Here is a 14347-nt window from a genome sequence, read left to right as displayed (position 1 = left end):
GGCTTCTTATGCTATGGTTGAATGATTGAAGAAGAAAACTGAAGAAAATTATACCTGAGTTTTTGGAGAAAACTAGGATCTGAAGGAGGAGGTGAACCGACTTAAGGATCAATATGTCGAGTTGGAGGAGTCGGTCGCTGAGGGAATGGATGAGATGTTTCAAAACTTGAAGGTTCAACTTCAGGTTATTGCTCCCGAGTTGGACATCTCTCCTCTTAACCCCGACATGGTCGTGATTGACGGAAAGACCGTCCCTCCTCCTCGATAAGGGGACGCTCATATGTCCAATTTGAAGGCTTTAGGGGAGCCCCTTGGGGAGTCTTCTCAGCCTGAAGTCATTCCGATCGAGGAGACTATGCCGACTTCCTCTCCTCGACCTGAAACCGTGGCCACCGAGGAAACTATGCCGACTTCTTCTCCTCAATTTGAAATCTCTGCCGATGTGACTCTTGAAGATCAGAACCCTCTTATCGATCCCTCTTAGTTGCTCTTTTTAGGCCCGACTTGTGGGTCCTTTATGAACACTTTATATTTTTGTATGTTTTTTGTGTACTCTTATAGATGCTAATCCCTTTTTTAAGGGCTTTTAACAAGTTTTGGATACCTTCTTCATAGGTATTTCTTTTAATTTTTTATCTTAACTGTTGCAAGGCTTTATAAAAAGCTTCTTTGTATGCTGGGAGTGATCACCTTTTGAGGGTATTCAACTTAGAATTTGTTTTTAAGATTTTTCTATTACCGTACTCGGATGACCAATTTCTTTTTAGAAGTTGGACATTTTGGAACTTAGATTATTTTTGCGATACATTTTTAGAGGCCCAAACATCGTCTGACTTATAAGTCGTAGAACACGGGCTCTTATGATCAACGTGTATAATCTCTTTACACCGATTTGTACCTCGTCGCTTTATCTTGCCGACCATTTAGGTCGGACAACTGATTTTTTCATTTTCTTGAGCTTAAATTGGTGCGTGTCGTACAATAAACAATGGAATCTAAGAATACTTTATCATTAATGAAAAAGAATTTACAAGATGCTTCTGCTACTAAGGGTGGTAATTTTTTTTGCCCTTAGCCCTCGCTTTGATGCCTCGTTAAAACCCTCTTCAGAAAAACCTTTTTCTGGAGAAAAAACCATGAAGTCAGGAAAAAGAGCACATCAGGGAGCGAGGTGCGATTCTAGCTATAATATCTCTTCATGTTGCATGCGTGTCATGCCCTAGGAAACTCAGTCCCTTGCATGTCAGACACTTTGTAGTAGCCTTTTCCTTAGACCTCAGCTATCTTGAAAGTTCATTTCCAATTGGCAACGAGCTTTTCTTTGCCCGGCTTGGTTACCCCCATGTCATTCCTTATCCAGACCAAGTCGCTTGTGGTGAAGCTTCTTCGAATGACCTTCTTATTATACCTGACCGACATTCTTTGTTTTAGCGTGACTTCTCTTATCTGAAATTGTTCTCGGACTTTTGAGAGGAGCTCGAGTTCCTCTTTCTGGGCTTGGATGTTTCCTACCTCGTCATAAAATCTTACCCTTGGGCTTCGTTCATTGACTTCGACAGGGATTATGGCTTCTATCCTGTATACTAGTCGGAATGGTGTCTCCCCATTTGTCGAGTTGTCCGATAAGCCCACAGGACTTGTGGAAGTTCTTCTGCCCATGCTCCTTTTGCATCTTTTAACCTTCTCTTTAATCCAGCTAGTATGACTTTATTTGCTGTCTCTGCTTGCCCATTAGCTTGGGGATGCTCCACCAATGTGAATTGATGTTTGATCTTCATGCTCGCCATTAAGCTCCTGAAAGTAGAGTCGATAAATTGAGTACCATTATTTTTGGTGATGGAATGTGGGATCCCAAATCGAGTAATAATATTCTTGTACAGGAATTTCTGTTATTTTTTTACTGTGATAGTAGCTAGTGGTTCAGTTTCAATCCATTTGGTAAAGTAATCTACCCCCACGATGAGGAACTTAACCTATCAGGGGGCTTGAGAAAAAGGCCCAAGTAGGTCTAACCCCCCATTTTGCAAAAGACCATGGGGAGGTTACACTGATGAGTTCCTCCAAGGGAGCGATGTGGAAGTTAGCATGTATCTGACAAGGGGGCATTTCTTGACAAAGTCGGTCGCATCTTTTTGTAAAGTCGGCCAAAAGAACCCGACTCGTATTACCTTCTTGGCTAGTGACCAAGTTCCGAGATGGTTCCAACATATGCCATTGTGTATATCTTCCAAGACTTCTTCAATTTTGCAAGTTGGGACACATTTGAGCAAGGATGTTGATATCCCTCTTCTATAGAGGACATTGTGTACCAAAGTATGGTTTTGTGCTTCCCTTCAGATTCTTTTGGCTTCCTTTTGCTCCTCGAGAAGGATGTCGAATTTCAAATATTTGATAAGGGGAGTCATCCATTCGAAGTTAATACAGGAGATGGGTAATATGTCTGATTTGTTATCCAAATTGCTGACTGATGCCTCTTGGAAAGTCTCTTGAATCAGGCTTCTGTTATTTCTTCCTGGCTTAGTACTTGTCAATTTGGAAAGGGCGTCAACTCTGCTATTAAGCTCCCGAGCTATATGTCGGACCTCAGTCTCAACGAATTGTCCGACTTGCTCAAGTGTCTTCTCTAAGTATCTTTTCATATTGGGGTCTTTCGCTTGATACTCTCCATTGATTTGAGAAGTTACTATCTGAGAGTCACTAAAGACTATGACCTTTGTTTCTCCAACCTCTTTGGCAAGTTTTAAGCCTGCAATCATGGCTTCGTACTCGGCCTGGTTGTTAGAAGCAGGGAATTCAAATTTTAAGAAGAGCTCTATTTTAGTCTCTTCTTCATTGACCAAGATGATGTATGCGCCACTCCCGACTTTATTGGAGGATCCGTCTACATATAAGTTCTAGGTTATGGGGATCCTGGCCTTGTCTCCAGTGTATTTAGCCAGAAAATTGGTGAGATATTGGGTCTTAATGGCTATTCGAGTTTCATATTTCAGGTCAAACTCGAACAACTCTATGGCCCACTATACCATTCGACCTGCTATGTCTATTTTCTGAAAAATCTGCTTCATGGGTTGATAGTTCAAACCTTTATAGTGTGTGCATGAAAGTAAGGTTGGAGCCTTCTAGAAGTCAGAATTAAGGCATATGCAAATTTTTCAATTTTTTGGTTCCTCAATCTGGTCCTTGCAAGACTTTGCTGGTGAAATAGATAGGGTGTTGTCCGACTTCATCTTCTCGTATTAGAGCTGAAGCTACTGCTTTGTCAATAACGGCTAAGTACAATACGAGTTCCTCTCCTATCTTTGGCCGAGTAAGGGGGCAGTTGACTTAAAAAATTCTTAAATTCTTGAAAAGCTTCTTTGCATTCTAAAGTCCATTCGAATTGGTATCCTTTCTTGAGTAGTGAAAAAAGGAGCAAGGATCGTAAAGTTGATCCTGCCAAAAATCTAGATAGTGCTGCAAGCCGGCTATTCAACTGTTGGACTTCTTTTAAATAGGACGGACTCCTTATATCTAAAATAGCTCTGCACTTGTCAGGATTGGCTTCAATTCCTCTTTGTGTGAGCATGAACCCCAAACATTTTTCTGCTTCTACCATAAAGGTGCACTTTTGGGATTTAATCTCATTACGTACTTCTTTATCATATTAAACACTTGTGAGAGATCAGATAGGAGATTTGCTTCTTCCTTGATTTTTACAAACATATCATCTACATACACCTCCATTAATTTTCCAAGGTGAGGCGTAAACATTTTGTTCATCAATCTGATATATAGCCCCTGCATTTTTTAAACTAAATGGCATGATTACGTAACAGTAGTTCACTCTTGGAGTGATGAATGACGTCTTCTCTTGATCTGACTTAAACATCGGAATTTGATTGTATCCCAAATATACATCCATAAAAAGATAAGTATTGATATCCTGAAGATAAATCTACTAAAGCATCAATATTGGGGAGAGGGTATGGATCCTTTGGGCAAGCTTTATTGAGGTCGGTGTAGTCAACGCACATTCTCCACTTCCCATTTTGCTTTTTCACCAACACCACATTCGCCAACCATAATGGGTATTTAACTTCTCTGATGAACCCGACTTCTAATAATGCTTCAACTTGTTCTTCGACCACTTGTGCTCGTTCAGGCCCGAGTTTACACCTTTTTTGCTGAACAGGTCGGGATCCAGGATACACTGTGAGCTTGTGAGTCATGAGTTCAGGATCAAGCCCAAGCATATCGGATGTTTTCCAAGCGAAGAGGTCGGAACTTTCCAAGCGAAGGAGTCTGATGAGATCTTCCTTCAAATCTGTTCCTAGTTTCACTCCTTTGTTAGTGGTTTTTCCAAATTCATTCCCGATCTATACTTTCTCCGTCTTTTCTTCAGGTTGTGGTCTTAGATCGTCTCTACCTTGGACTCCGCCGAGTTCAATCAAATTGACTTTCTTTCCTTTACCACGCAGATTCAAGCTTTCATTGTAGCATTTTCTTGCTAACTTTTGATCCCCCCTTACAGTAGTAATCCCTTCCTGCATCGGAAATTTCATGCAGAGGTGAAAGGTGGAGACAACGGTTCCTAGTCGATTCAAGGTTGTCCGCCCTATTAGGGCATTGTATGGTGAAGTTAGATCAACAACAATGTAGTTGATGCTTAGGGTTCTGGACCTTATCCCTTTACCAAAGGTGGTATGTAGGAAAATGAAGCCTAATGGTCTGATAGGCGTATCCCCTAGCCTAAAGAGGGTGTCCAGGTATGCCTTTAGTTCTTTCTCTTCTAACCCTAGCTTGTCGAAAGCAGGTTTGAATAAAATGTCAGTTGAACTTCCTTGGTCCACCAAGGTCCTATAAAGATTTGCATTAGCAAGTATCATGGTGATTACCACGGGGTCATCATGTCTGGGTGTTATACCTTGTGCGTCTCCTTTTGTGAAATAAATGGTTGGAGAGTCGGAAATTTCTCCCTCCACTTGGTAGACTTCCTTTAAGTGTCTCTTTTGGGATGACTTAGTTATCCCTCCTCCGGCAAATCCATCCACTATCATGTGGATATGTCTTTCTGGAGTTTGGGTGGGCTGATCAATTTGTCCGGTGTCTTATTCATCCCCTTTCCTCTTTTCCTGACTGTCCGACCTTTCTATGAGATACTTATTCAACTGACCTTTCCTGACCGACTTCTCTATCTCATATTTTAGGTCGTAACAGTCATTTGTAGAATGTCCATATAGCTTATGGTACTCATAATATTTAGTACGACTTCCACCCTTCTTATTTTTAATTGGACGATGAGGGAAAGTTTTTCGGTATGGCAAATTTCTCTATAAACATACACAAGGGAAACTCGCAGCAGGGTGTAATTGTGATACCTCCTTGGTTTCTCCGAGTTGTATTCTTCCTTTTTTTGGGCTCTTTCTCCTTTTCTCGAGTTTGATAAGGTTGAATTTTGTCGGAGATTAAGTTCTCGTAGTTTGCATTTTTCTCCATGTTGATGTATTTCTCGACTCACTCCTGTACTTTGTTTAAAAAGGTCGGATACCACTTTGAGATGAACTGGGATAAAGGCCCCTCTCGGAGACTATTGACCAACCTCATTATTACTGCTTCAGGGGGCAAATTTTGGATTTCAAGGCACACCTTGTTGAATCTCTCCATGTAGTCTCTGAGAAATTCTCCGATCTCTTAGTTAACTCCTAGCAGACTAGGTGCATGTTTGACCTTGTCTTTTTGAATTGAAAATCGAGTGAGGATTTTTTTTTTTGCGAGGTCGTCGAAGCTGGTGACCGACCTAGGTGGCAAACTATCAAACCACTTCATGGCTGACTTGGTAAGGGTTGTTGGGAAGGCCTTGCAACGATTTCCATCTGAGGCATTGGCCAAATACATCTGACTCTTTAAGTTGCTTAAGTGGTGCCTCGGATTGGTCATTCCATCATAAAGGCTCATGTCAAGGCTTTTAAAGTTTCTAAGAACCTTTGCCCGGTGATGTCTTCGATGAAAGGGTCTTTTTCTCCAAGTGGGGTGTCTTCTTGGGCTGTATGTCGGTTCTTACCTCGAAGGTCGGATACCAGATTTAAGAGCTTTTCCGTCAGCTCTCTTTGTTGTTTAATTTCTCTCCACAGGTTTCTCTCTTCCTCCCTTTGTCGCTCTATCTCCTATTCGAATTGTTCAAGTCGGCCGTGATGTCCGTGCAGTAGTCCCATAAATTCGGTAGAATGGGGTTGATCTTCATCCTCTAAGTGGTGAATCTCGAAATTAATTCTTCTACAGGGAGGGTTGTTCGAGGTGACTTCACCATGTGGTTCTTCTGTTCTCTGAAGGGGTATCACGATGGCTTGGTCATTGTTGCCTACCTCTTGGTATTCTGGTTCTGATTCAGACGCTGTACGTCTGTCTTTAAAGTGATCGTCCACCATGGGGTGTTAACTTCCAGGTCCCCGGCAATGGCGCCAATGTTCCGAGGGTTACTGACAAACCCCGTTTTGACGGTTTATCTTGTATTGATTTTAGGGGATGTTATAACCTTTTACCCTCATTTATCCATTGAATTAGCATGGTTTTGTGATTGTCTCCTTATTTGTGCTTAGATGTGAAAACATGTTTTTTAGGACTTAAAATAGCTAAATCTAATTCTCCTTGATTCCAATAGATGCCTTGATATGTTTGTTAGTGATTTCAGATTGAAAAGGCTAGGAATGGATCAAAGGAGTGAAGAGGGAAAGCATGCAAAGTGGAGAAATCATGAAAAGTCAAAGAAGCTGAGCTCGCCCATGGATGCGCGCGCGCACCTGGCGCTTGCGCGCACCTGCGAATCACCCCATGGACGCGTACGCGTGCTGTGCGCGTACGCGTCGGTGCTGATATATGATTTTTAATGAATTCGCAACTAACGAATTCTGAAGGGTTGTGGGGCCCAATTGCAACCAACTTTGGCGCCAAAGATGCTATTTAAAGCCAAGGATTGAAGAGAAAAGGGGATTCCATTCATTACACACACATTAGGATTAGTTTAGAAGTAGTTTCTAGAGAGAGAAGCTCTCACTTCTCTCTAGAATTAGGATTAGGATTAGGATTAGTTCTTAGATCTAGGTTTTAATCTTTGCTTTCTTCTACCTCTATCTCTCAATTCCTTGTAGTTACATTCATCTTTCTTCCATTCTTTTGTTGCAATTTCCTTTTATGTTGTTCTTGTGTTTTGTTGTAGATCTACTTTTGTTTCTTCTACTCTCTTTCAATTCAATCAAGGTAATTCATAATAATTGTGTTCATTTGATTTGTTGTTGTTTAATTCCTTGCAATTGAGTAGTGTAGATTTACTTTTCTTGCAATTTTACTATGCTTTCCTTTTATGCCTTCCAAGTGTTTGATGAAATGCTTGGTTGGATTTTAGAGTAGAATTTTATACTCTTGGCTTGGAAAGGTAACTTAGGACCTCTTGAGTTACTAATGTCCAAGTAATTGATGATTGGGATCCATTGACTCTAGTTCTCACTAATTGAATTAGTGGAGAGTTAGGACTTATGGACTAGGATTGATATAGCTCATTTGACTTTCCTTTACTACTAGTTAGAGGATGATTTAATGAGATTAATCCTTGCCAATTCTCATATTGTGGTTAGTGATTAGGATAGAGATCCTTGACCACCAACCCTTGCCAAGACCTTTTTAGCCATTAGTTTACTTTCTTGCCATTTATCTTTCATGCTTCATATCAAAACCCCAAAATAACTCACAACCAATAACAAGACACTTTATTGTAATTCCTAGGGAGAACGACCCGAGGTTTAAATACTTCGGTTTATAAATTTTAGGGGTTTGTACTAGTGACAAACAACTTTTTGTATGAAAGGATTATTGTTTGGTTTATAAACTATATTTTACAACGAGATTTCATTAGTGAAATTCTAAACCGTCAATAATCTACTCATCAGTTACCTGAAATTGGATTATATTTAAGCCTGAACGTGAGATCCAGACTCCTTGTGAGACAGTGTCCGACTTGTCCTATGTCAGATAGTCTTTGTCCGAGTTTCTCGTGAGGAGGTGCGGGGTGGTACCTGCAAGACACTCCAATGCTTAAGTTAGTAAGGTTACCAGCAGGTTTATAGTAAATTGGATCTTAAATATACCTAAGAGATGTCAGTGTATTTATAGGTGATCAGCCAATAACCAACATTGGTATAGTTCCACTATTGATAGTGAATAACCATCCCCTTTATCCAGGGATTGTTGAGATCTCTGATAAACCCATATTTTGTGATATAATTTGTGCTGAATCTGAGTGTTTTATTCAATCCTTTACCCACTTATGCATGTGAAATTGTATGTTTTTACTTTTCCTTCCTTATTATGTGATGTATGTGAAAAACATGTTTTCTAGGCTTTAAAAATATTAATTTTAATTATCTTTTATTGCCATTCGATGCCGTGATTCTTGTGTTGAGTAATTTCAGATATTCCAAGGCAGGAATGACTTAAAGGATGAAAAGAAAATATGCGAAAATGGAAGGAAAGCTTGAAACGGAGTTGTTGAAGAAACTGGCAGCGACGCGACCGCATGGGCGACGCGGCCGCATGCCAGCGCGAAACGGCAGTGACGCGATCGCGTGACTGACGCGATCGTGCGTCTTGAGAGAAACGCATATGACGCGGACGCATGACTGACTCGGCCGCGTGACATGGAAAACTCAGGATGACGCGACCGCGTGACCCACGCGGACGCGTGATAGATGTCACGCACCAGAAATTGCAGAAAACGATTCCAACATTTTCTGGAACCATTTTCGGCCCAAATCCAAGTCCAGAAGGCACAGACCAGAGGTTATGAAGTGGGGGAATGCTTCCGAAAAGAAGAAGCTTTCATAACTCACAATTTTAGGTTTTAGATGTAGTTTTTAGAGAGAGAGGCTCTCTCCTCTCTCTTAGGATTTAGGATTTTAGGATTTCTATTAGTTTAGTTCAATTCATCTTCATTCCAGGTTCTATGTTCCTTCAGTATTTATTTTCTACTTTTATTTACTCTAATACTTTTATTTGTATTTGAATTATGTTGCCCAATTGGCTTATGAACCTTTCCATGTTATGACTTGAATTTATGTTTAGACGTAATTTGATATATGTCAGATTTATGATTGCTTTATTTACATGAATGCTTTTAATTTTAATTTAGATTATTTACTATTGGCTTTAATTGATTAACTGGAAGCTCTTGAGTTATCAACAATTCATGATTGATTGTTATGTCGGCTAATTAACCGGAATTCCACTAACTCTAGTCTTTCCTTAGGATTTGGCTAGGACTTGGGAAATCTAACCAATTGGTTCACTGGACTTTCCCTTGCTTACGCAAAGGTTAACTAAGTGGGATTAACTTCCATTCTTATAGGAGTAACTAGGATAGGACTTCTGAAATTTCATATCTTGCCAAGAGTTTATTTTGTAGTTATTTATTTATTTTAATTGTCATTTGAATTACTTGTCATACTTCTTCCTTATTTCCAAAACTCCCAATTTTACCTTTTTCATAGCCAATAATAAGAACATACCTTCCTGCAATTCCTTGAGAAGACGACCCGAGGTTTAAATACTCGGTTATCAATTTCAAAAGGGTTTGTTACTTGTGACAACCAAAACGTTTGTAAGAAAGGTTGATTGCTTGGTTTAATAACTATACTTACAACGAGAGTTTACTATAACTTCTAAACCATCAATCTTCAGTTCTTCAATCTCTCTCCTAGAAGTAAGTGAGAGATAGTAGGGATTGGTTATAACTCTTTCAGGAGAGAATTATCGCTTAGTGACATTTTGTCTAACCTCTTAGGAGGTTGGTTACTTGATGGCTGTCTTCTGGACCTTCCCTACTTTGAGTCTGGCTTGTGTTTTGGGCCAAGATATGAACAGTATTTTTTTTTATTTCTTCTCATTTCTCAAAACACTACAATTTCATTCACTCATCACTAACCATCGGCTATCATCAGCCACCTTAAATTCTTAATTATAAATCTTAAATTATATATCTTAAATTATTTTTATGTTATTTTTCTTTTAAATGTTCTTTTTATTTGAATTTTATATGCTTTTATTATTTTTAGTTTAGGTTTTTTTAATGTTCAATTATTGGCTAATTTGTTGGATAAAAAAGTTAGCTCCTAATACTTTCTCATTATCAAAATGTCTAAGAATCATATACAAGATGCAAAATCTCTTAATATGCTGCATTTAAATTCAAGACCCCTATAGCAGTTTACGTTCATTTGTAAACCGTGAGTCTTCTGTCACAGTTTACATAATTTATAAAAAAAATGCATTTTATTATCCGTTTTGTAAAATGTGCATTCTGGTAAAATTGGAAGCTAAATTATTTATTTTGATAAATTGCCCAAAATAAAAAATGCAAAAGCTCTTGCGTAGCCTCCCTATCTTGGCTCTCCCTCAAAAAGATATTCCTTTTTTTCCAGCTTTTAGTCCCCATTTTACCATTACAACAAATAAAGAGAGATTATGCAGAAGATTACAGACTCATCTCATGCATATTTCTCATAGTGAACATAACTATTTGTACCAAAACATTCACCATATCCCTTATCCTCTTCTGAGTCAATGACAGCAACTTTAACCTAACAAGCAAAAGTAATAAAAACCAGAGAACAAAGGATAATCAAGATGTTTCTCAGCAACAACCTATTTCAAATAATGCTATAATAGTCAATGACTGCTACTTATTGTTACACGAATCCTTGGATTTTCAAGGACAATAATGATGAAACAAAGTCTAGTTCACAAAGCAGGAAATAGACTTTCAATGATCTTTACACTATTCTCATTCTCTGTTCCATGAGGTCTATTTCTTGAAAAATAGTCAAATGCAATGAACATTAGGAAATCCAGAAAAAGACTCTTTTCATAGGTTATGCTCACAAGAGGAACATCATCCTGAATCAAACGGTATGCTTTGTCGAATATTCTATACGAAATTTCATCGAAATCAAAGCATATGTCCCTTAACTTCTGACCCCAGTGTAAGGCCCTCTCTGGCATCCCTTGCTTAACAAAGTGAGACAAGAGTATATTAGTTGTAGTCACATTTGGGATGAAACCCATCTTAAGTAACTTTCCGGTGAGAATCATAGCGCGATCCAATATATCACCACAAATACCGCCCATCATAGTGTTGTATGTCACTGTATTCGGAACTATACCGGCAGAAACAAGCTGATCCAAAACAATAACTGCTTGATTCATTTTCCGAACCCTGCAGTAACCGTGCAAGCGTGTATTGTAGGTTGTGATATCTGGATTGATGCCAGTTGTGTACATCCGGTTAACAATGTGGTCGGCACCAACCAAGTCAAATGCCTTGCAGTATCCTCCAACCAATATGTTAAATGTAAAGATATCTGGTGTCACACCGATCTGGTGCATGTCGAGAAAAGCATCAACTGCAGGCTTCATTTTCCCCTGTCTACAATATCCATTGATGATGATGTTGTAGGTAAAAGTGTCAGGAACAAGTCCTTTTAACCTCATCTCTTTCTCCAAGATCACAGCATCAGTCATATTCCCATACTTGCAAAACCCCCAAATCAAAGAATTGTATGCAAAATTGTTAGGAACAAAACCTATATTTGACATTTCCAAGAACACTTCATACGCCTTCTCAACCATACCTGCTTTAGCAAATCCATCTATTAAGGCGGTAAAGGCAACAGCATCTGGATAGATACCTCTCTCTTTCATTTCTGTCCAGAGAAATAGAGCCTCATCTAGTTCATTCATCTTGAAGCATGCATCCAAAAGCAATGTGTACGAAACTTTGTTGATGGGAAAACCCTTCTCTAACATCCTATACAAAAGTGTCCTGGCTTCGTGTGGCATCCCTTTCCTACACAAACCCATAAGCAAAGAATTACACGTAGACGACGAGGGAGTGAAGCCAAATTTAACCAAAATTTGATAGCAATCAAAAGCTTTGTCTTCTAAACCTTCCCGGCTATAGGCTCCTATTAAAGAGTTAAACGCAACCACACTAACAGTCAGCCCCTTTTCAAGCAAATCTTGTAAACATTTCATCGCCTCATCAGGTCTGCCAGACCAACAAAGCCATGATACTGCTACATCACTATACGAGCAATCCGGAAACGGTTCTAGTACTATTAAGTCTTTCAAAAAATTGTTCAATTCATCTTTTCTCCCGTATTTATATTGCCCCGCAACCAAAATGTTAAAAGTCACACAATCAGGAGAAATGCCTTTAGTCCTCATTTCTTTGTAGAGCGAGTACGCTTGACCCACCTCCCTCGACTTAACATATCCATCCATTAGCGTATTGTATACCGAAATATTGGGAGTCACACCCATGTCAAGAATTTCATCAAAGATCTTTTTGGCCTCAACCACATTTCCTTCCCGGCAAAGAGCATGCATAATGGTATTGAAGGTGACAATGCTGGGTTCACAACCGCATTCCATCATCGAATGTAGACGATCAACCGCCACCGAAGTCTTCCCCCTTGTGCAGTAAGTATGGATAAGAATGTTATTGGTAATAACATCAGGCCGGCAGCCGAACTTGGGCATCAAATGCAACAAACTTTCTCCAATAACAAGTCTCCCTTGTCTACAAAACCCATAAATCATCGCATTAAGCGTGATAACAGAAGGACGAGGCCCCATACAGAGCATATCTTTAAACAACTTCCAAACACTACCATAATCACCAACTCTAAGTAACAACTTTATAAGAATGGTAATTGCTGACAGACTTGGAAAAACACCTACAACCCTCATCTTATGCAAAATATCCAAAGCCTCAAAACTCATTCCCACATTCAAAAAGCCCCTCATAAGAGTGTTCAAGACAGAAAAATCAGATTCATACCAGGAATGGTTCTTCCAAATTAACTGCACGAGTTCCTTTCTTCTACTAGGTCCAACCCTCGCAATGAGCCAAGAAACCATGTCCTGTGCAAGAACCTGCAGCTTCTTTGCCGCTAAAACATGCGCAGCAACACAGCAAGACCGAACAACCTCGTCGGAATCATGGTTGTCTCCCAAAGCCAGCTTAAAGAATGCGAAAGCAGCATCATGGGTGGGCATCAACTTCATGATGTTGACGAGAGAGAAAGGACACAAGCGTAAAGAGAAATCCTTCAATATAAAACCCTGGTTGTTCTTTATTATGTGGGAGAAGCCCACAAGTACTAATCGGCGTTCCCTTGGAGTAATTATGCTTAAAGGCTTGAAATTTGAGGTCCCCGATGGAAGAAACTGATTCAAATAATCACAGCATTCGAAAGAAGAAGAAGAAGAAGAAGGCGTGTAGGAGTGTGTGAATCGAAGGTCGAGGGAAAGGAGAGTGAGAGAGTAAAGAGTGTGGTGGTGGTGATGGTGGTGCTTGTTGAAGAGAGAGAGAAGAGGAGAGGTAGTGACATGTGACATTCGGAGCTTCCGTCGGAGGACCGGCTGGCTTGGAGAAGGTGAGACGGTGGCTGCCGAAGACAAGAGAGGCAGGGGAAGAGAGAACACAGAACCCTGGGCTTAGGGTTTCTCTCTTGGTCATGCTTCGACCAGTTTTTTTTTTTTTTTTTGGCATAGATTTGAAAACCAGACGAGTTCTGGTTCGATTCGACCAACTGGTTCTCGCACGATTTTCCGATTCAACTTCAACTTTTAAAATGGATGATTTTTTATAGGTGAAAATTCACCTTCTGTTGTTTTCATGTAAAATAGATATTTAAGAATCATTGACTAAATCGTCTAATAATTATTAATAATTAACTTCATATAAATACAACTATATTTGAGTCTTTACCTTTTTTATATGAATTGATTGTATTAGTTTCTTATTATTAATTCAATTGGTCCAACCAGTCAGTTTAATATGATTTTTAGAATAATGACTATGCTGGTGAATAAACTATACAATTTGAGTATTTGACAACCACATCTTAACATCATACTATAAATTAAGAGTGTTTAAATCCAAACTGATTTAAATTAAATCGCTTATTTAATCCAATTCAAACTGAAAAATCGATTAAAACTGCACTAATTTGGATTTGATTCGATTCTATTTTTGGCAAACTATACATATTGGATCAGATTTCGGATCTACTTCTCAAAATCGATCTAATCCAATCTAAACCGCACAATGTACTATAATATTATTATTTTATTATTATATTTAAAAATTTACTTATAATATGTTCAATTTGTTATAGATTTTGATGTTATTCATGTATTATTATTTAGTGAATATTTTGTGAATTCAAAATAAAGTTTATCTATTTATTTATTTTAGCTAATCTATAATTTTATTTCAATTTTTAGTTATTATTGGTTTTTTAAGATATTGTTAAAA

At 38.9% G+C, this 14347-nt stretch overlaps 1 protein-coding gene across 1 annotated transcript; it reads right to left on the bottom strand.

The window, feature by feature from the left end:
* Window positions 1–10383: 10383 nt before the first annotated feature.
* LOC130960419 (pentatricopeptide repeat-containing protein At1g63150-like) lies at window positions 10384–13548 on the bottom strand. Its single transcript, XM_057885809.1, has one exon. The coding sequence runs from the start codon at window positions 13423–13425 to the stop codon at window positions 10765–10767; it is 2661 nt and encodes an 886-aa protein (XP_057741792.1). The 5' UTR covers window positions 13426–13548; the 3' UTR covers window positions 10384–10764.
* Window positions 13549–14347: the final 799 nt, after the last annotated feature.

This window comes from Arachis stenosperma, chromosome 2, assembly GCF_014773155.1.
Source record: "Arachis stenosperma cultivar V10309 chromosome 2, arast.V10309.gnm1.PFL2, whole genome shotgun sequence".
Classification (NCBI taxonomy): Eukaryota; Viridiplantae; Streptophyta; class Magnoliopsida; order Fabales; family Fabaceae; genus Arachis; species Arachis stenosperma.
Note: the sequence above shows the minus strand (reverse complement) of the source record. Positions and strands in the feature narration are given on the sequence as shown.